The 25209-nt window shown below is 30.9% G+C and overlaps 1 protein-coding gene across 3 annotated transcripts; it reads right to left on the bottom strand.

Annotated features, from left to right (window-relative positions):
- Window positions 1-536: 536 nt before the first annotated feature.
- LOC100748128 (protein windpipe) lies at window positions 537-24606 on the bottom strand. Of its 3 annotated transcripts, none has more exons than XM_003489010.4 (3): window positions 24166-24603; window positions 6561-6610; window positions 537-4484 (listed from the first exon to the last, which is right to left on the bottom strand). In XM_003489010.4, the coding sequence occupies exon 3, from the start codon at window positions 4465-4467 to the stop codon at window positions 2371-2373; it is 2097 nt and encodes a 698-aa protein (XP_003489058.1). In that variant the 5' UTR covers window positions 4468-4484; window positions 6561-6610; window positions 24166-24603; the 3' UTR covers window positions 537-2370. The 3 variants fall into 3 exon arrangements, with proteins under 3 accessions (XP_003489058.1, XP_024222984.1, XP_012240477.1); XM_024367216.2 differs by lacking the exon at window positions 24166-24603 and adding an exon at window positions 14855-15066; XM_012385054.3 differs by lacking the exon at window positions 6561-6610 and having other exon boundaries at window positions 24166-24606.
- Between the last annotated feature and the right edge of the window lie 603 nt (window positions 24607-25209).

Below are 25209 nucleotides of genomic sequence, written 5' to 3'. Positions count from 1 at the left end.
GAGCAATAAACGTATCATTTATCGTAACACATGAAGCGAAGAAAATTCCAATAGTTGTTCAGAAAAATGTAAATCTCTTAAATAGTAAACAATGATGTTAAACAGACATTTTGTATCTAGGAATGTAACGTATGTTGTCACCAAGTTGTTTTTAATATTCGTATAACAATCATTATATACGTATAATATTCATTTTTGCATATTCTCAATATCATTTCAATTCTTAAATATTTCTGTTTTTCACAAATTTAAGTTATTATGAAAGAGATAATTATACATACATATATATATACATAAAAAAATTTATACATAAAAAATATTTATATCCTTTTTCTTATCATTAACAGTTACAGTAGTCAATAAAAACATCATCATTATCCTTTCCGCTACTGTTTTATGTTGTTTCTCCACATTTCGTACGTTGTTATTTATTTCCTTATGAATTATAGGTACTATGGATTAAGCATTTATACTTAATTATAATTAAACGGTATTTTAACAGGATTTATATAATACTGACGAAAACAACCATGTACTTTATAAATATAATCATTTTATTTCGCATCCATTGTTCAAAATTATAAACGCATGAAAAATATATCGATATGATTGTTTCAACTGTATATTCGCTATCATACAATTTGTACCTATATATATGTAACAATGTATATTTCATAAATGTTGCATGGGAAAACTTATCTAGGGAACAAAGTTAATGGCGAAAATAACGATGATATGTCGATGATAAAACGAAGGATCGAACATTACCTTCTCTTAGCGTTTCAGTGATAATCACAGTATCAATGAGATAATTCTCTTTGCTACAAGTTCAACTGAACACGCTTAAACGAAATTAAAACGCTTCGTGTTTTGCACAAATAGTTTGCTGCCATAATACAAGGACGCATAGGTTTTCTTTGGAAATAATTTTTACAAGGAGATTTGCGCTATCTTAATGGCAAATATTTCAATATTTTATGCATTTGGTTTGCAAAAGTTAATAGAAATTTGGTATAGAAGAATAAATATGATCAAAGCTACAAGTTTCAGAGAATTATTCTTAAAAATATTTTTTCCTCGTTTGAGAGGAAACCCATAATTTTTTTTAGCTAAATATTATTATCCAACAATTTTAACGATAATTCTCATTACTTTCAATGCACCGTAACAAATGTTTAAACAATATTTAACATTAACACTTTGTAATGTTGATTTTCATAAATAGATTATTCGCATTTAATAATATTTATCCTTATGGAATTTTAAGTGTAGTAAAAAGATTGTTCAGCAGTTGAAGAATTGCTAAAAAATGCAAATGTTGAGTCTTATGCGAACTCGTACGGATACAAGACACACAATTGACATTTTATATTTGAAACGTTGAAGTTTTAATTTCCTTTCCAAACAAATTTCAAATATACTGCTTATCTCCAACTATAAATTACATATACTCTATATTATCTTACTTTATATCAATATTTTATTTAACATCATCGGTTCGATGAGGATGATATGATTAACTTGGAATGATTATTATAAATACATAGGATATAGATTTTATATAAATTAATTTTTTAATTATTAAGTGTTAAGTTTCGCTAGCGAAAGTCAAACTCTTTTGTATTCTTCCAGAAGAACATTTAATTTTTTATTTAATATCACAAAACGAAACATTCGTTTACTATCAATATATTATAATACATCTCAAGAAAAATTTAACGAAAACCGTACGTGTAGTATCATATAAAAATTGAATCGAATAGAGAAAGATTTTGACATTATATATGAAGATTCTTATAGTTTTAGCATCACTCATGTTATATTGCAACAATAATGGTATACTTCGCGTATAAAGAATTCTAATGGAACTTATCGTATTCAAATTCCATTCGAGTTTACACAGGAAGGAAGATGCTTAAGAGAACTGACTAGTGTGCTAATATTGCATAAACGTATATAAAATGTATCAAATAGTATCCATCCACAAACTTTGTTCAAACAGCGGAAGTATTATAATGTACGACTATTATTTGCAAATATGTACAAACAACATTTCGTAGAATCGTTCATTCCTCCTATTAACTCGATTAAACGAATTGTCAATAAACTGTACGTTTACAAAGCTGGACTTTCATTTAAAGCAATCCGTTTCTTAATCAAAACACAGATTCGATGATAGTATAATTGTGTGTCTCACAGTATCTTAAAAATCCATTGAAATCAAGGCCCATTCGGCATGGATTTAGGAACACTGGTGGCATTATGAATCCGGTAATTCGGCACACACGAACATGCCGATCTCTTCTTCGTCTTCGTTGATTCTCCTGTGGATTCAAGTTTTTCATCCGATTAAGGCCCTTCGAATCTACTTCATGGCGTCTTGACTAGATTCTCACCAGCCATTGTTCTCGTGATGAGTATAGGGGTCCTTGGCACGCTGTCAGGATTTTCTTGCAAAGTAATCTTCACTCTTTGAGCACCGGGACTTAAGGGAGGTTGGATCTTTTCTGGTGAAATCGGGCTGCCATTAACTACTGGATCTATAGAATCTGTCCGTAACGACAACGTATCATCTTTCAGAGAATTTCCATCTTGACCGGTTGTCTCTTCAATTCGTTGATCGTTTTGCGGAGTAATCGCTCGCGGTGGTTTTACTGGTTCTGTACGGTCGGAAATACCGTTCGGAGATCGCGGTATTTCTGCCGTCACTTGGTAGTTATTTGAAATCCTTATCTCATCATGATCTGTCGTGTCTGCGACCAAAGGTGTGCTTTCCACGCTTCCGTTCGAAGCTATCTTTGGTTGCGTTGAACTTCCCGTTTCCAACAAAGCTTTCTGCATGTCTTTCAATTCAGTTCCATTTTCAACATCATCACGTTTTCTTCCTTTCCTGCAAAAGTCACCTTTGTAAGCTGCAAATCCTATGAGAGTCGCCAAAACCGCCAATAAAACAGCTAGAACAACGTAAGAACCCATTCCTTTCTTCGATTGTTTCGCTGGAGATACCGTCAATTCGTTATCCGCGTCTTCCTCGTTCACTTTAACTTTGCCTAATTTCGTCATCTCGTTCAACTTGCTGTCGAATAGCTCAACTCCATTAACAGGTGTCGTTACATCAGCTTTGGTACCGATGTCAGTAATACCTGGTACTGCTTCGTCGGAATCCTTTTTTGATACACCTACTGCAACCGGATTTGACACAGATTTGTCGACTAATTGTTCCTCTTCTTCCTCGATACCTTTAGTCGAAGACGCGTCGATAAATTCTTCCTCTTCCAAGTTAGGTTCCTTTTTCGTTTCTAAAGACGTCGTTGATCCCGTAAATATATTGTAGAATCTCTCAAAAAGAGAAACTTCCTTTTCTTCGTCGTTTGTTTCAGGTTGGTAACTTGTATTCCAGTCACCAGTATCCATGCCTGTTCCAGATCCTTCTCCAGAACCGTCTTCTCCATCGCCTGAACTTTCTGTCGGATAAAATAGACCATCTTGGTAGACTTTCTTCCTTTCCGTTGTCATATCCACCGTAGTAGGATTATTTTTTTCTTCGGAATCGAAAAAAATCTCATCGTCGTTGTTGTTTGTCGTTATGGTAGCATCTGTTGGTTTGCTAGCATCTGTCGGTTCGCTAGCAACTGTCGTTTGAGTCGAAAGCTGTAATTCAGTTGTTTTTGATTCAAAACTCGAAGCAGTAGTAGCAGGAATTTCTGGGAATGGTGTTTCAACTGTGATTTCCTTCGGAGTTTCGGTGGTTGAAGCTTCTATCGAATATTCCATGCTCTCTTCCTCTGTATCAAACAAATCTCCAGAGCCATAATCTTCCTCCGAATACGTAGATGCCTGATCATTTTGCATCTCGCGATCTTGTTCCTCGAATTCACAAATAATCGTGGTATCTAATTTGAGCAATGATGTTCCTTTTACATTCTTCGGACTAGCGCAGAGAACTTTCTTCGAGATTTTCACGCCTCTTTTTACGATTAGATCTTTTACTCTAAGTGTTGCACAATTACATTCCAATGGATTGCCTTGAACGTCCAGATGTTTCAGAATTTTTAAGCGAGCCAAGGCCGGTGGCAAGTGTCGAAGATTGTTCTTACGAAGATTTAAACTGTGCAAATGATTTAAACCATCTAGAGAAGCCAGTTCCAAATGTTCAATACGATTATCCGCAAGGTTTAAACTTCGTAAATTCGTCAATTGGCTGAAACTTTTTGGTTCTATTTGTTCGATAGTACTTCCTGAAAGATCTAAATGCCGAAGACTGGTCAAATTGACGAAAAGATTTGGCCCCAGGGTAGATTTCTCCGTGGAAGCTTTCAGCAAGTTAAGGGCAGAAGTGTCTATATATTTGACATCTTCGAGATCGTGGCAACGAGCTATTGTATCGTTCTCCAAAACGCAAAGCCCGCTGGTCCATCCTGAATAGCTCAAGAATGTTAAGAACAATGGCAACAGTATTCTTTGCATCTTTTTATCCGATTCACCTGCTAAAAAGAAAAGAGAATTTATAATTAGTTTATTTATAATTTTCATAGTTCTGATTTTGAGATTAATAACGGCAGATGTTAGAAAAATCATAAACAGAACAGGAGTATGTTGTTATTAGTTCATATAAGATCATACATGTTCATAATAAATAATCAGGATGATAAAATCATAGCAATATTTATAAAGTTATTTAATTTATCTTATTCTATAGCTATATTTCAATTATTTTATTTGGCATAAATCTGCGTTAAAATTATAATTTTGATAAAACTTTGATAAAATTCTGTCTTAATTATAATTTTATCATAATATCATTTCATATTTTATCAAAATTGTAATTTATAAAAAGAGATCTTATAATCTTATAATCGCACACGTGAAACACTCGAATCGATGACATTGCTTCTTTAACGATTTCAATGCTAATTGATGCTTTAACACGAATAACAAAGAAAATTAATATACAGATATCTTGAAAACTTTTATATCCGCTTTATTATCGCCGATTATTTGCGAAGAAGTTGTAGTTCAGAGTTATTATTTTATGCAACAAACTTACATTTCCAGCCTCAAAAATTACCATAGAAAGCAGCCTCCTCAGTTTAAATTTTTTCAAACGTATGTTGTTTAACGAATAATGTTTGTGAATACTGGATATGCTTTGCACTATAGTAACTTTATTATCTATTATGTTTTATTATTTACTGGTAAAAAATTACATAATATCGTTATATATGTATGGATATTTATATACTGCAGTTTTTCAGTCTAAATTATCATAATTTCTTCTATCAATAGCTTTTTAAGAATAAATTGCCAAAACATATAGAAGCCTATCAATTCTATGCTAGAAATTATTTTGCTTCGGAATAAATATACATATCCTTGTCGGCAATTTATTCTTAATTGATTGTTTAAACGTAAACTGATTTTAAAATTAATAAACATCTCTTGGAAGAACCATAACTCAAGTAGGTTTGCAATCGTGAGAAACAAGCGATAAAATGGCGACTAGTTTTGTAGCCGTAAATGCCACATTAAAGCGCTAAATCATCGTTCCAGTCGTTCTATAGATAGATGAACCAAAGGTGAGTCTATTACTTTCGGCATTACTACGTTATTTGCATTATTTTGCATGTTGCCCACGTTGACAACATTACATGCCACCACCAGTAATTACTATATACACACATCATCTTCTTCAGATGAAAGGAAAGGAAAACGTTGTTCGGTATGCGAAGCTCTCACGAGAATGCACAAGTACTGAACTTCTTTTTTCGATTATAATCACATTAATTTGCGACCACGATTGCACACACTACGCGTTCTTTGTATGCCTTGAAATTTCTCTGACTGCTAATATGCATATCAAGTGCCCTTTAATATCAGGGCGATAATTCAAATAATTGTGCCATTGTTTGCCTTTATTTTGTCCATTGTATATCATGCAAACTCTAACGTGAATTAAGCGAATATAAAGATAAGGAACGAACGTTTTAAGATTAGTAAAGGTTAATGTATAGACTGGATTCTGAAGATGTTCAAATATTACAGAACTTTAATATAGAAATGTAAGATTATAGCTTTATTGTATAAATCTAAAATTTCTAAATAATTGCTAAGGAAATAAATCAATCGAATGAATAACTTAGTTCTAGATAAAACTACATGATAAAGTTATATAAAAATACGTATATGTGCCGATGAAGTGTATTTTAAAAGTGTGCGCTGCCCATTGGATAATTCCATCGATCTAAAGTCCAAGTGACATGTGTGTGTGGGTATTCTTATGACAATTTCTGCGCCTGATGTGCAAACAGACGCGATCGGTTAATAGAATTTAAGTAGTTACGTACTGCGCAAAGCAGTCTCCAAGTGTTTTGTTCGGACGCGTGGGTGGAGATAGGTCATGGCCAATAAGATAAGGAGATTTTAATACAGATTCTGCAATCCTTTCTCGTAAGCGGTATAAAATTCAAGCATCTGTAGGTCCTACTATTTATTGATTCGAGAGTGTTCGTTTTTAAAATAATTTCAAGCACAGCAAGAGATATTTATAATAAAATACTCACGATATATTTGATCAGATGTAGCCTTAGCAGGACTGTGGTTTTGAAAGCATCTGCAGCAAAGTGAAAAATATAAGAATATAATTGCTACGTGAATATAATTTATATCAACGATTATCAAATATACGGTGTTATAATAAATAGTTATAGGCATTAAGGTAAAGTAAGCGGATCTCATTAGTAGTTCAAGAAACTTTTCTCGGAAATATCATCGTAAGAGATCAAGAGCCAACAGCTAAGAGAAATTCCTGTCGTTTAGTTTACCTTGTCACCAGCTTCATTATACATATGTTATATGACAAATGGATTCTTCTCGAATGACGTAACTTTTCGATAAAAATATTCGGTCCGCAGAAAAGTGACGAACAAAAATGAGTAGAACCGAGAAATAAGTAATAGAATCGCGTTATGTTCTTCTATGCTGAACAAAATATTATAACAAACGATACGTTTGTATAACACCAAGCCACCGCTACTTTTATTTATCGTATTAATTTGTCTTATTCTATATCTCAAGAGTAGCTTATATTATTAGTTCTTCGTAAAATAATATTTATGAATCACAAATTACGTTTCGCTAATAATAAGTTATATACAATGGAATACACGAAAAAGAAGAAGAAGAAGAACAGGAGGAGAAAAGTAATACTAGTCAGACTCGCATTATAAAAGCATAAGTGAAAATAGTTGCCTCATACACATTCAGTAAAAGTTATTACAGGGGAACTACAATTACTGAACAAGTTAGTTTCTCTTAATGTTTTACAACGTTCTTACATTCTTTTATATTACTCAATTCTTACCGCAAGACAACGTTAACCGTTTTGAGTTCAAAGGATAACGTTATTATGTCTGCAACCGCTACTTATATACCGTACATGTTTAAACCTACTTATTTATATTCTCATGCTATACTCTAAGTAAAAATCCTTTTTTAATAAGTACCTAATCCTATTGAATTACACTTATTACAAATATTTATTGCAGTTAACATTTATTACAAAATAGTGAAACAAGAGATATAAATCAAACCTGTTATTGGAAATCATTCTATGCTTATTAAGCATATGTATTCTACATAATGTTATGTAAATTTTTGTTGGAAATATTTATTGGACACCGAAAGGTAATACTACCTCCTACTTAATTAAAATAAATTACGATACAGTTGAAATTTGTATTACTGTTACGCAAGCTTCTTTCGTTTCTTTTATTGCTAAGAAATTTATTTAGATTCACTGCAGCTTCCACTTTCTGAATTATCATATAAAAAACTGATTTCGTTAAGAAGTTTATTAGCTAATACAATGGTTCAATTTAAAACAGTTAGAAACAGTGGAAAAGTATATAGAACGCTATACACGAACTATACTCCTCAGACATTATTCCCAGCTTCGAAAACCGCACTGAGAGCCTTTATCTATTTATTGCGATCTGTCGCAATCTTTTCAATATTGTTTACAGTTCCAAGATGAACAGTCCTTGAGATCGGTCCTAATATTTGAAAACAAGAAAACGGAGATACCTTTTTAGAAATCAGATAGAGTGTGACAAAGAACGTTATTATGATACTTGAAACCTATTTTGCATAAATCTTCCTCAGTTCAAATTACTATGAACAGCTAGCACGATTCAAAACATTCTTTAGATTTAATGTACAAAAATATATTTAAGTGAACATAAGGTATTTTAAATTGACGTCGGGAAATTTCGAAAATTCTTAGAACTTTACGAAGTACGCTAATTTTTCTTTTTACAAGGACGACAAGCTTAATACAAGTTAAATAAAGGCTAAATATAAAGGTTAAATAAACCAAATGTCAGCATCTATTTTTCTTCGAAGTAGTATTATTTTGTTCACGTTCGATTGAAAAAAGGTATTATCGCGAACAAAAGAAACAACGAAGAACTGATCCATCCTAAATTGTACAATACGAATACAGGAAGTGACAATGATTCCAATAGGGCTGACCAGGAAATCCGAGGTTGTAATGAACGTGGCAACGAGCATACACACCCGCTTTGGTCATGCCTCTACTTTTTGCCGGTTGCGCGCTTAACGGTACCTTCGCGGCCTCGTGGTCCAGTTCACCACGTGCTTCTAACAGAGTCGGCAATTCCAGAAGTCGTTTCAAGAGGTCGTGTACCTTTCGATACGAGGAAGACGAAAGTGTCTGTGAAATTCCATCTGAACTCGTCGACCTCCATGAAATCAATGAAAAAAAGTTATCGGCTTCATGATTTAATCGGCTATTTTTCTTTGTTAAACGATAATGTCTTGTCTACATCAATGATAAAGCGATGATATGGATCTTGAACAATGCATGCATAAATTACGTTAATTTGAGATTACATTCTACTTTATACCGAGACGTAGAATTATTGCTTTCCGAAAGATAATAAATAGTACGTAAATGAAGATTTGCCAAATTAAGATAAAAATTATTTATGTATATGTGTATATGTCGTTTCAGATCTGAAGCTACCAATAGTCGAATAGCCCCACGATGAGAAGTAATCTTCTCTCTTGCTAATGAGCATAGATTTCTTGTTGTTACCAATAGCCAACAAAAATTAGTTTTCTGTTTCTGTATCGTTTATTGCATACTACTAAACAAAAAAAAAAAATAAATGTACATGTATCGTATCAAAAAATCTATTAATCTACAAAATTTCAACTGCCATACGCCATCAAACACTAATGAATCTAACCGATTTTTGTACTAAACCCTTCAATTACATATATAATATGATCTTTAACACGTAGCTTATTCTTTAATTGCTTGGATAGTTACAACGCTACCGATTCTTAAAATAACCTCACGAAGATAGAAACCATACCAAAAGAGAAATACTTCTACAGTAGTATGTAATTAGAACGTGCTTAAAGCGTATCGAAATTTGTAATATAATCATAATGGGATACAAAACTCATTGACTATTTTCTACTGCTGCTATTTAATAGAATTACACCCTATTAAATAAAGCATAAGGTTACGTGATGATGTGGACGAGCAAATTATTGAACATAATGTATTAACTTAGCGGATGGAGGATGGAATGAACGCACCTGTATAATTATTACGCGGATGTTGCACGTATAACGTAACTACAGATTTAGTATCTGCAGTATCCATTTAAAGGAATGCCAAGGTGTTTCACGGGAGCTCGAAGACATGGTAGGACCCTGGCAGCGTGAAGCGCAACGAAGAGGTACAGAGGGGAAAAAAGGAACAGAAGCGGAACCGAGGAAAAAGGAAAGCGGCGCGAGGGAATGCGGGTTGGTATAAGTCAGGGGGAAAAGAGAGGGAAAGAGCGAAAAAGAGAGACGCAGGCCACACAGGGAGAGTGTCTTAACCACGCAGGTATCGCGGTATCGATGGCAGCCGGTCGTGCGAAACGATTAGCAAACCGTAACGCACCAGAAATCAGGATCGAACCATACGTCAGGACAGGTCAATCAACTCAAAGTAATCGGAAATAACGATTTCATATGTGCTATTCTAACGAGCTTTCCTATTTATGAATCGCCGCTTTCGATTAATCATTCGGACTCCGTGATTGCCGGCAAAAATGTAACGACGAGAGAGTTGTAATGTTTTCCATCGAATGACGGTACGGGAGAATTGTTTAAACTTGTTTATTGGTTTTTTTAGCATTATTAAGTAGAAATTAAGGAAATCGGTAAGATCTCTGTATTATGTCAATAATTAACGTAATACGTAATATCAAAGATTATAAGTAATGAAAATTAATTGTAATTATCCGTTGACAAACGGCATTAACTTCAATTCGATAGAAAGAGTATTATTATTGTATACGATTAATCAAAAATACAATATAAAGAGTAACTTTTGGTTCTTATCGATTGGGATCTTTATTATAATATATATCGAAAAAGAAGTCGAAAAAATATTACAGAAAAAAGTATATTCCATAATGCTTGTGTGTAAAAGTATATTTCATGATAAGTGAAAGTAATGAGTTTGCACATATTTAGTGCTCAGAAGAAACTGAAAAGTAAGAAAATTATGCCGAGGGAATGAATCATATAATTAGCAATATCAGTCATTTACTTGTACTATAAAATATACAATTTACAAAAAACAGTTTCTAAAAATAAATACAAAATGAAAGTACACGAGTGCTTTTGCAGCAAAAGGTAATGCGTGGATATAGTACATATTTCCACGAGCAGTGCTACCACTTGTAAAGTAAAATTTGTTTCTATAAATCTTAGCTACGTCATAAAACCATATTAACATAAAATGTAGATAACACCGGTATAGATAACGATGATAAGGATAAATTAGCCAATTACCTAAAATTGAAACATTAGCGCTATCTTCAACTGTATAACGGAATATTAATGACATCTCCTATACAAGTACAAGATCAACAGCACTTTATCTTTTGTAACAAGAAAATTGCACAGAGGCAAGATCAAAGCCGATGGAACTTTAATTTCTCTTATACGAATGTGCTACTATGTAAATTAATACTAAAACTAGATTCTCTTACATTCGTATACGCATGCAACATATTAATTATTAATTTTACGATTATCATTGACCGTTGACAAGTTGTTTGTAATACAATGAAAAAATAATCCCGTTATCACCATGAAAACTGGTTTTCCGTAACTGATGAAAGCAAACCAAATAGTATATTACTTGGTAACGTCAAAATTTTCGATAATGCTTTGCGGTTACACCAACGTCTTCAAATCTATTTGAATTATAAGAATCACATGGTCAATACTTTTGAAATAGTTCTTATTGACAACCAATGGAAGCAATTAAGGACGATATCTTGCTGCTGACATACATTTCGTAGCGAAGCAAGTGGTGTGAATGTCGCACGTGTCATTCGGCTAAGAGAGCAAGGCGAATATACCAAATATTTTTATATCTTTTTTCACCTACTAATAATAAATATGAAGAATTACAAAATAACGATTTGTGATCTGACCCATTGAAACAGTAGTTTTAAATCATAAAAAAAACGTATTCCATGATAATCGGTATATGTGTAAATTGTTTAAACTTTTTTTTGAAAGTTATCGTTAATAATTATTTCTTGTGTATATCTATGTAATTTCGTTTTCAACATTGAATTTTCCCAATGTTTCAGAAAGAATATAAGTTCTTAGGCATCTAATCTGATCAATTTAAACAATAATGCTTGAAAACAGTAGATACATCGATGAATCTCATACAAAGGTATATATCTGTTGTCGACCAATTTTTAAACAAATAACTTTACTAATGCTCATATCCTAATGCTGTTACTATAAATCGATTGAAGTGTTCGGATAGTATGTATGTATAAAATACGGAGAATGACCATTTCTATATGTAAAATAAATAAATCAGTAACACATTACTAAAAAAATCAGCAAGAAAAAGAATGGTACTGAAAATTATTCATAGACTTAAATAGAAGATGTGAGTCACGACACTTTTTATAATAGAACAGAGGTCAACTCAATTTCCATACTATTTTAAGAGGTATAATCTAAGAACAACATCTTCAACTCCCTCTCCCCCACATAAGCCCGTTATCATTCTGATAACAATTTAATGTTAAGATCTCTTCACAATTAAATTTAAACAGTTTACTAGTCGATCTTAACTCTCTATTTATTTGCGTAGATCAAACGCAATAAATCCGATGTTAGCAATTACCTCAAATATTAATGAGTGTTTACCATTGTATTAAATATATAATCATACTAAAATCAGCGGAAAAAACGTAATATTATATATAAAAAAAATAGTGAAAACGTAACAGATACTCAATTAATAAACAATACAATTAAAAAATTCAATTAACTACGTGAAAAACATGATATTTGTAATTAATATCCCTATAAATGGTAATGTTATAATTATTATCAAACGATTTTTAATTTTCAAGATTATTGGACTTTTTACTGTATGCGTTACTTATGGTAAAATGGAAAAGGAAATGTATTAATTCAAGATTCTGTTTAAAAAAATGTGTAAAGCATTCTCTGTGATATCTTTTCTTTCTCGACTGCATCTTTCAGGGAAAAAACGTCATTGGATATGTATAATGTACATACTGTTACATAAATACATACAAATTCGCAAAGCATCAAGGAAATACAGATATTTTATTTAAACTTTCTGGGCGTCTTTGAAGTCTCGGAAAGTGGATTTCTTTGAAATTTTACATGTTAAACACAAATCGACAGAAATCTAACTGCATATTAATAAAAACTAAATTGTTCGCAGTTAAGTCTCGAAAGCTGATACATGTGTATGTATGTATATCGCACCTCATTAAAATCGATATTTATATCGCAGTAGAAAAGATCGTATAACAAAGTCAAATCAAACCACTATGAACCATTTACTTCATTTTACTTTCATTCGTGACCTGTACAGGAAGAGATCCGTTGATCTCGTATACATGTAGACGGTGTGTTTTGTCATAAAATTAGATCTCAAAATGTTATTGTAACACGTCGATCGTTTTTCAGCTTGGCAATCGGCACGCGTCTATATCAAAAGGTTATGTAATTTAATCTAGTTAAGAAAAAAATATAAATTTTGACAGAGAGAAACAATGAAAAGTAACAACTAATATAATAGATATGATACATAATAGTAGATAAAATACCAATAATAACTAGTTATAGTTTTATTAAAAATTATTCCATTACTATTACATTATTAAATCACTAAATTAAGTAAAAATATTACATTATATTAAATTAAATAAAAATTCAATCAAATAAAATTAGATCTTTATAATCTAAAATACACTATAAGGAAATAATTTTTTTTATTTTCTATCTTAAATACTATAAAAAAAATATTAGAAAGCATATATTATCTCAGTAAAAGTGTTTAGAAGTCAGTGAATAACTGTGAAAGAATTTTATATACACATCTAAGGAATTAAACATTAAACACTCTATTTTATTTTTTACGATTATACGAAGAGAAATATATTTCACTATATTTTCATATTTATATTATTTCTTATCTATATTATCTTATATTATATGTTATATTATCTATATTATTTTTTTTCAACTCGAAAAAATCGTTGTATAAAATTGTTTTGTTAATTCAACAGCGAAATTGTAAAAAAAGACTACATAAGTGAATATCGTGTTATATTGAGACATCTTCAAATGAGTGAAAAAGAAGTAACAGGCAACATAAGCAACATAAAAGTTATCTTATCTTATCTAATGCAATCTTTGAAAAAGTTGCCCTTTAAGAATAGTTTCTAGCACACGAGGTATCTGAACAATGAACCATTTCTATTAATGAATTATTTCCCATACATATAATATTAACGCAAATAGTACACAGTTTTGTAAAAAATATCAATATGATGGAAAAAGTAGTTTATTTTATCTCTTTTGTTAGTAAGCAATAATTTGTTAACGTGCAGATAAAAATTCAAGAAGAATATTTTCAGGATAATATTTAACATCTCCGTTAATATCATGTGATATAACACATCTATGTAATTTATAATCGTCGATTAAATGACGTCGATGTTCGATAACTCATAATACGTTTACTTCGTTTTTACATGATTTCGGTTTTTCTCTACCATGGTGAAGTATAATATTTGCATAAATTTCAACTTTGCACATCTTGATCCTTTGTGCTGAATAATTGTCACTTTATATTTAAATCAAAGTATTTTATTTATTATATCTAGACATATATATAAAGAAAATTTATAAAACACGGTCAATACATTTTGACGGTATTATAAATTTGTAGGATATATCTCACTTCAGATAAGACTATATTTCAGATTAGTAAAGATGTAGTTACACTTCAAAGCTTTCAATTGTAGTAATGTAATATCTACTGTTCAATAATCACGTTACGCCTTCCCCATGTAACTGTAAAATTTTGAAAAGGAAGTTCCGCCAATAAAATTTTTCATAACTACATTGTTTATAGCTACATTTTATCAAACGAAGTATGTATTCTTAAAATACTTTGTTCTTTAGTTGCTTATGAATATTAAAAAACTAAAACGTATAAACCTGCCGACATTCAAGTATAAACAATTATTTGCTTTTAAAATTCTATTTGAATTAGAGACTTCAGCATTCATATTATTTAGTATACTTTTAATAAATAATTATAATAATTTCGATATTTCAACTATAATACTTTCTGCCAATAATAAAAATCTACTAAACGTAAAAAACATATATCATTCGGAATATTAAAATATTTTTAATTATCAAATCACTCTTTTGATATTACATACAGTCGATTAGTATTTCTTACTGTCTCTATCGAAGGTCAGCAGTACAGAATTTCGTTATCGTTCCCGATTCTTGAGAAAAATTCAAGGTGTTCCGAACATTTTGGCACGTTACGTGATTCGTAGGTTGCACAATATACTGTATCATGATATTACATCAGAATTTTGCTGTGTACACTATGCTTTCGTTGTTCACTAGCGATTTCGTATACCGCGAACGGGAACGGCGAACGTAATGTGGATTGCGCACAGTGCCGTAAACGTTTGGAACTATGTAAAACACGGATACGAACAAAATAAAAAGAATGAGACCGACCGACAAAACTAAAATAAATATGCAGGGGTCGTAGGTCACTTTGTCGACTTCAGTGTATCAGCATTGCTAATGTCGTCAATAACGTCTATCCCTGTTTAGCCAGCCAAGTAGATGAAAATACACTATCCTTTTCCTTTCTGACATCTTTTACTTCTTACAATTACTTACGTAAATGTTATACAATGGGTATCGATGACTATTAACCTCTTCGACACGAGCGTTGGACTAAAGTCGACAATTGCAAAAAGCATACAATTTACCATTGCCTTCAGGCAACTGTTTATATCCTTTTGTTTAGTCATTCTGATCGCGTAACTATAAGTAATCTGTCAACTTTTGTACATATTACATTTAAATAATTATTACAGTTGCCGTCAAGTGACACTGAGCGACGGACGAGCGTCGTATGGAAGAAGTTAATTGGCATACGTTCGTTACAAAGTTACTTAGGTAGGAAGAATCTGTTTTACAATTATCTTGTATAATAAGCTTAACGCTTATTGCTAGGATGTTGTACTTTAAATTCTTTTCGCAGAATACATTTTACATCATAAATCTACTTGGCTTAGATTATATTTTTTCACTATTTACTTTGTACAGAATGTATTTCAAACTATAAAACTGCTTAATTTAAACTGTACTTATTTCACTTATATTTTTACTTGTTTTCGCATATAGAATAACTTCTTACTGATTGTTTATTCATAGCTAGTCGGTAATTAAGTTTAAGCATAAATTGACGAGTTTTTAAACTCGTTTTTCTCGAAAACTGAGACTGGGACAAAAAAATTTTCTTCTATGTCCTCTCCATTTTTTTTCTTTTTTTTTCGTAAAGAATCGTCGCATGCTCGCTTATACATACTATTGAGCCTGCTTCTATATATTAAGCATTTTTAGTACAAAAGTAAATACATATTTAACTACGAAAGCAAGAGTCAATGTTGTTTTCTTTTCTTCGTTTAACATATATTATCAAATCCTTAATATTTCTTTTATGCAAATGTCCATTATGTTATGGACTATTTTTAATATAAAATTTTTCATATGATGTTTAAATTTCTGACCATTATTATATCCATTCCTCTCGCTTGCTTTCTGTATTTTATTCTTCCTTCTTATTCTTTTTCCAAATGTCTTCTTCCTAATTGTATTTCAACATACTAGTTATTGCGGTCAATGTTTTCTTGTTCAAAGGCACATAATCTTCGTGAAAGTTCACAGTAAATGACACGTGCGTTGAAAGATCAGAGAAAATCATGAATTAACCAAGATCAACCGAGAAACAAGCTCTACAGTTAATTGCTTCCATATTTCTGTGTAGTTTGAGGTGTTGAGTTAACGTTACCTTTGACGGAGTATATAACAGATAAGCGGACTTGCGGTTTTGTGGGATATGTTTAATCGAGGATTTGTAATTAATATCGGAACGAGATTTCGATAAAAATGATAATATTTGAGTAATTTCTATATTAATTATTTGTAAATTGAGAAGGCATGTAGATCAAACATAAAGTCTTTAAGATTTTTAAGACAATATTTACAAAAGAAAGTAGAAAATATATAGATACATACCCATATTTATCTATGTCATGTGTAATCTAAATTTAAAACGATACTACTACTACCACCTTTTGAAATATTTATTACATTTATGAACTAAATTATTATTAAGATAGAATATTAAATATAAAAAGAATGACTATATGCTGCATTACATATTACAGAGTCGACATTACATGTATGTTACGTAACTGTCTTTAAACACTTGTTGTGAAACTAGAACATTTTCTTTTGGGTAACTCTAGAGTTTTGTAAGGTTGCTGCAATACGGTACCTCAAATCGCTACTATATTAGGCTGTATCTAAGAATTACATAACAGAATTACTTATATACATTTATATATAATTATTTATCATTTTTATGCCACCTTACGCGGTTTTTAAATAGCACTACATTTGAAAAATACTCGATTTCTCAATGAATTTTCAATCATTTTGATTATATAAGAGATATTAAAACGTTTTTATGTATGAATACCAATTAATTATTATTAATACGAATTATGAATCAATAAATTGATACAGTAACTGATTACACAAGTAGATATTTATGTTTAATGATTATTAAAAGTAAAGTTTTGCATAGATAAATGTCTGGAATTATGAACTACATTAATAAAAGATTTTTTTATTTGTGAGATAAAATCAGTGAACTTTTTAACTCCAATTCTCCATTTAATATTATGGACATATGTACAAATGGAGAATTTAAGGTTAATAAGTTATCATTAACACGAAGAAATAACATAACTTACATGTGAAATTTTATAAATATCATATAAAATTATTGTAAAAGGTTATAGCGAATTAATCGCTATACTATTTTCTCGCTGAGAATTAGACAAATGTCTCGAAAATTACTATTCCTTTGTTATCTGTATATTTGTTTTAGTTTTAACAAATACAATACATACTAACACATATTTCTATATTACATAAATGATATTGAAAATTTGTGCGATGTGCTGTGAAAAAAGAAGATAAAAGTTGCGATATTTTATGTTTATCACATATAACGATAACACGCATTGATAAATTTATGATAAAAGGTACGTAAAATTTGCAAACGTTCCAAGAAAGCCTCAGCTCGTTCGAATTATGATAATTACGCATGATGTCACATAACGATAGAAGTATGTTCGTTGGAAAACTTTCAATTTATCACCTACAAGTATACATGAACCTCCATTAAATTAATAGCAACGCATTACATTTATATGCTTTCCATTATTATGCTTTCTAATTTCTATCACTAATTTCTACATCACATCATGATTCCGTCTACTTTTATAAATGTTATATTAAATTTCATGTGCGTATGTCAAGATGAGATGCATTACTCCCTAACTGACCCTCCAGGTCATTAACAAATAAACGACAAGAGAAACGTAAAGCAGATAATCATGAAATCTATAAGATTGTAACTTGCGTAATTATACAGAATATTACGTTTTCAAGCAAAAAAAGTAAGGTAATATACGCATTATCTTAATACATATTATCTCTTTACGTATCACAATCAATGAGTTGCAGAATGTACTACTTTGACAAGCTTATCGTAACAGCAAAAGAGCTGTATTACTTAGATCGAAGTTTTTTTGACGGAAGTAGTCACGTAGTCAGAAGTAAGAAATAATCGAATAATTGTTATCATATGTTGCTGCGATAAAACCTTGAAATTCCAGTAACATAACTGCGTGTGTAGATATTACATGATACAGAATGAATTCGTTTCAGGAGAATTTATCAATGCTAATATAGTGTGTAAATATAGGATAAATATAAAATATAAAACAGATTAACAACGCAAGATTAATAACGCGGAAGTACACCGGAACATTTTTTTTGTTTCTAAGATTTTTATATTTTATATCACGTTTTATATTTTAACAACATACATAAGCAGTATTACATTAATAAACAATTTTCTGTAAGGTTATACGTTTCCTACATGCGCGTACTTGGAAATTTCCAATAAGAATAATCAAGAACTAAAGGGAAACACATAAATAAAAAGTAAGAGTAAAGCGTATCGTACGATACATACAAACATCTACAAGGGGAAGACTGAAGTAATAAAAAACTGACTTCGATGACGTTGTTTGGTTTCGTTATAAACACCTGAGAATTTATCATGATATCATAATATGGACATACTCTGAGTTACGTCAATTGGACTTCGAGTCAAGACTCCTTCAATTCGATTCGTTTTTGCAAATATTATTCGCACAAATCCTTACAAGTCGAAATGAGATAAAAACCAAATAATGCCATCAATGATTTGATCTTCACTTGTAAAATAGTTTCTCTTAATTCTTATTATATTATACTATATTCTTACTATATTATGTTATATTCTTATTATATTATATTATACTATATTATATTATGCAATATATTATATTTTTCTTAATAAATTGAAGCTAAAATGCAAGAACTTCTCAACAATATCCGTCACATAACAAAATAATAAAACACTCTAAAAACATTGCAAAATATTACGATTGAACTTTATTTGTTCTTTTACAAAACATTTTTATTGACTGTGACAACAAATATATTTATCGGAATATACTAGTATGCAAGGTGCTCAGGTATCTTCCGCAAAGCGAAGGTAGCATATTCTATGAATAAAAATGGAAAAAACGTTGTAGCATAAACATAGGCTCATAGATGTTCCGTTAAATTCTTACAATAATAATACAAAATGGCTTATTCTTTTGTTTGGGAATTGTCCCTCGTCTAACTCAAATGATCAAATAAACATCTATCGATCCAACCTATGATCGGGAAATCATTAGATCATTAGATTTCTGTTACTATGTAATTTAAAGAAAAGAATATACAGAAAGCATTAACATACGTTTTAGGAATTAATATAATTGCAGTTCATTGATGAAAATTGAACGACTCAATAAGAAATTCGTAGTATAATGAATTTAATTCATTTTATCCATGAAATATATTAATTTTATTATGCTGAAAAAACCTGGAGCACCGAATACAATCTAATTGTCACGTATTTTCATTATATGTACATATCAGCGAACGTTCCACGATATTATTTTATGCGTAGATATGGTTTCTTTAGATTTCTACTTGCTATAAATTCTTAATTGACCTATCAAAGTAATGATTGCAAGGAAATTGCCCGTAAAATATTTATAGTCGTGATAATAGACAAAACATTCATGTTTAATTTGAAAAACTCCCCCAGACGCAGCTATAAATATTTCTAAGGAATAAAAAATTGATTTACTGACAAGTTTACAATCATTACAAACATTAAGCTATTAAAATGAAAATATAATAGCTATAAATCTAACTAGACTGTGGATATTTACGCAAACTCATATTTTTCAAAATACAGTAAATATATTTTGTACAGAAAAGCAGAACATCGATAGGAAATTGTTTTTCCTACTAAGTATTATAGAAGGCACTATACTTTGGATATTTTATTTATATCTTTTCATATTATCCGTATCGTGAGCAATTTTGTACTTTCAAATTTCTCATAAATACATAAAAATCCGTATTGTCATAATTGTTATATTTATATATAATATAAATGTATACTATATAAGTTATATTTCTGTTACAGTATTTAGCATCCATTATAAGCCAATTTACGCGTCACTTATATGAATTTCTATCAATTGTCGATCAATATCAGCAATCATTTTCAATCAGTATCATCCTAATTAAGTAATGGTATATCGATGCTTTAAAAGGGCTGAACATTTCACTCGTAGGAGAATATTTGTAAGATATAAAGCTACATTCCCTTAATCGAACATATTTACAGTGGGATAAAAAGTTGATAAGATATTGTAGATTCACATATGAAAATAGCGATACTTCGCACTTTGGTTTCGATACAAATAATGTTTTTTTTGCAATGCATTTTACGAAAGTATTTTAGCAAAAAAGAAATGTTTTATGAATTTTGTATAATCTGCAACTAAATTTTCTATTTACTTTTATAACTTTACTATTACAATAAGTAAAAATCTATTTTTCTAACAGATTTTTGTGATATTTTATCACTTATATTTTATCACTTTATTATTATTTTATATTATTAAGTTCTAATACAATATAATTAACATTAATGTACGTACAATATTGACATTAATATGATTAGCTAATTCCTGTTGTTTAATATTATTATTACTATAAATTATTAAGGTATTATTTTATAATTATGTTATAAAATATATAGAACTTATGTATTCTAGGGAAAACCTATATGGAATTGTGAAAAATATTTGTTTATAAGCATAAATAATTTTTTGTTTTACAAATTGCCGAAATACAAATTTCATGAAGAATATACATCTCTTATTAACAAGAACCAAAGAAGCTATATTCATTGGACATGAATACAATTTTCTTTCCATGCTTAACGTTTTGTGGAATATTTAAATTTTCGTCTATATAAATTTGGAAAGAGAAATTATTGAATGAAGCGATTTTACATATGTAGATACGTAGTTGCGTCTTCGACATTCATTATCTTTTAAGCCTGTACTTGTACGACCTCAAGTTCTTGTTATGGCCTGAATAAGTATTGTGCAACATGTTAATCAAAAGCAGCATATAATCCTGAGCCTGCCTGTCTACAACAAATCCAACGTCATCGTATTCTCACATAGGAAAATGGAGAGTTCTAGCCTGTTTGCCCTTGAAATGGAATATTCGTATCTTTAGTGAAGCTATTTAGAACCAAAATAACTCACTATGGAACAAAACCACTACAAGTTGGGTGGCCTTTAAGGGATCTAATAATAGCTACATACCTTCGAAGAATGACAATGCAAATTTTCATACGAATTTTTATCGAGTGGTATTGAACGGAATAGTACCGAAATTATTATTTATTTGTAATACAACTTCAGTTTTACTTGCAAGAATACATATACATTTAAAAGAAAGATAACGAATTGAACAGGTACTTGTACAAATCCAGGAATGCAATGTATCGTGACATAAATCCAAGATGATAACAATTTTTTTAAATTGCTTGTTTCCCAAGTCGAGTGGAAAGTATGCTTCGGTGGCGTGACTAATCATGACGTACGTGGCAAACCAATCACGCATATACCTGTTAACCCGTCAGTAATATCCCAATGTCGAAATAAAAATAATTTCCATTCACACGGTAAGAAAAAGTCATTAAATTCTACTTCTACCATCATTTCAATGGGAGGCGTAACGTTCGAACTGAAGAAACTATCAATCGGTGGATAACTGCATTTGTTATATTACGTAAAAATGACGAACGGAGTCAATGTCTTCAAAGAAGAAAAGTAATGAATGAAGTAGTTGTAGGAGTAACGGAGGTGTGTCAACCATCTGACATCATCATAACAGTTTTCCTTTCTACTACTGTAATTTATATATAAAGCTAGGTGTGTTAACAATATAGAATCATTTCGCAAATATTGACACTGATTCAAAGCTATCTAGTTAATATTAAGAAGCAATGTGCACTGCGTACAGTAAACTACGACAATTCAGTGTTCATAATCTATGGCAATGCACTGTAAGATGCCCTGTACATATTTTGAAAGTAATAATCCCCAGTACAACTTGAAGTACAACACAAATTCATTACAGGATTCAGTATGATTTTCATGATAAAATATAATCATTAGCCATTGAATATGAAATCGCTCATTTATTTTTTTAAAGTGTTCAGTAAGCATCCTTTAATTATTTAAAAACGTTACTTTTAAGGTAGAACATTGCTGATGTAGAAGTTTCACGTCATTATTGATTTTTTAAGCTTGTGATACGAATCCAATATCAATGTGTTGAACATAAGAACTATGAATATGCTGATTTATAAAAAAAGGAATGAAAAATGGATCATTAGCATTTATAATTAATTTATTATGGAATTTATGCAAATGTTCATGTATATCGTGTTGAAAAAACGTGTCTTAGTAGTGTTCATATTTTTATATACATTCCGTGTTTGTATTGTTCATGGAATTAAGAATGCTTACTGAAATGTGCACGATTATGATGTGCGCTGGAGGCTTTTAGATAGATATATTAAATTAAAAGTATTAAAAAGGTAATTATTTTATTATTTTGAGGCAGGTTTTTAAGTGTAAAATATAAGAATAAAATGAACAATATCTTAAAGATATTCAACACTAAATAAATTGTAGAAAGTTTGTACACTTTTCTACTTGTAAACGATTATGGGAGTAAAAGGTATATGTTATATAAATATTAGTTTTAATGTAACAATAAGCTGCAGGTACTTCTAATAGAATCTGGATAATAAACTTTTTCAAACTACCTTTCTATACCAAGACTTATCTCTTTATTTTATAAAAGTATTAATACGATCAAGGTAAAATCAGGAAGTACTGCACTATTACTTGTGCACAGTTGAATAATTTTAGAATGAAATAAGGAAGTAGAAGTAAAATAATTATTAACGTTGCTGTTTTAAAAATGTAGATTATTGGAACAAGTATTTATGCAAAAATTTAAACTAGGACAACAATACAAAGTAAAAGAACTTGTTGTTAATATGAATTAAAATCTTATTCAAACAAGTCGAGATTTATTAAGATTTTTATTAATTAGTTTAAAGTAAATCTGTTAATTTTGTAATGTTAAGACACAGAACCATAGCCTAATAACCTATTATTACCTATCATAAATCAAAATACGACCGAACTAGACTTCATTGACCGACCCTGACTGTCTCGAGGTTACGTTACTTGATCTCTAACGATTTATTCTAAGTTTAGAGAAATACAGCTCGACCGTCGATGTCGGAAATACAGTCTTACAAAAATCATGAGATGCAAGATAAGAATTGAATTTAATCTACACAGGACACAGGTATAAATAGCTATTCATTTGGGTTACAAAGAAAGTGCAGTTAACTATAAAACTAATGGCTATGTTACATATGTATTATCAAGGAACTAGATTTAGATCACAACTAAGATTATTAAATTTATAATCATAGATCGTGCTCACGATAAAAGCGCCCGTTGGAAGTTCCTTTATCTTCTGAATTTTTCATTTCTTTTAAACTTTACATTTTTGTCAAAGGTTCCATTTCCGCGAAGCGTTCAGTCGATGAAACATTCAAATACGCTAATACGAAAATAAAAAATGAATTTCATCGTTCATTTCTGAGAATTTGCACAAAGCTGTATTCGTTACAATCATATTACATTCTGCCATATACATACATACATACATTAATACCAACACTACCCGAAACCTGTAGCCGGCAAATGACAGAAAACTGACATAGCAAAAAATTTTAATCCCAAATTAATTGGATGTCACGATCTACTTGGAAACGCGATCTTCCATTCACATTCGATTTCTCGAATTGATTCGCTTCCAACTAAAATGAGGTTTCTCACAAACGAAGGCCAACTTCCCTAGAGGTCTTGCGAAACCACGTGTCCTTACCTCCTAAGTTCCAATCTTTTGGTATGTTATCCTACCAAAGAATCCTTGAGACAGCAAAGTATCCTTGAATAATTGAGTTCACCAGCACTCGGAAAAGAAGAGGAAAGAACCGTTTCGGCGGAACGTTATCGACGCGAGGCGCGATAAAAGGAAGGTATCGGTAGAGTTTCGATGATACTTGAAGGTCTTTCGATCGGTCGCAGTTGAGCGAAGAGGTCAGTCAGGACCGGAACAAGCTGACGCGCGCAAGATGAATTCGCGGCAAGATCGAACCGACGTAAGATACGATCTATCGTAGCCTGAGGCCGAGTTAGGACTGTGGACTCTGACAATCCATGAGCGAGAGAACGTAGTCAGCGGGCAGGCCTACCAACTCTCCGCTTGCTCTCTCGGCGGCCCCACCACGATTCACGATGCACACTTGGTAGCGATAGGTGTGCGCGATCTGTCTCGGGGAACCGGTGAAATCGTTTTGAAGAACGCCGATCTCCCAGGTTTGTCCTTTATATATGTATGATGAAATACTAAACAACTGCGAAATCATGTTCCCCTGTTCTTGTATCCTTTTTCTATTAATCGACATATAATATATGATTCATCCCAATTTCTACTTAATCAATGTGATCAATTAAACTATTATTTTTTATTTAGCTCTCTACCTTATTGTATAAAGTTACTTTATTTATCTTCGTAATTAATGGAACAGAGGAAAAAGAATTTAAGCAATAAGTTAGATTTGTTTGATTTAGTAATTGTAAAAAATGATGGGAATAAGATTTAACGTGAGTGAAATGTAAAATATGATGTATTAACTCAACCGATATTTACAAATAAAGGAAAAATAAAAGAAACATCGAATAATATCGAATTACAAATTCTCATCTTGGAATTTCAAATAACGGGAAAATATAAGTATGAAGATTCTGCATATACATAGCTACAAGTAACGATTCACAATAATTCTGATCAATCCATTACCTGGAATACCTTTAATCATTCAGTTACTGTTAGCAACCCACGCTATTTGCAAGACTGAAATTGCGT

This window comes from Bombus impatiens, unplaced genomic scaffold (genome assembly GCF_000188095.3).
Source record: "Bombus impatiens unplaced genomic scaffold, BIMP_2.2 scf_0317, whole genome shotgun sequence".
Classification (NCBI taxonomy): domain Eukaryota; kingdom Metazoa; phylum Arthropoda; class Insecta; order Hymenoptera; family Apidae; genus Bombus; species Bombus impatiens.
This window is presented reverse-complemented; position numbering and strand designations above follow the sequence as displayed.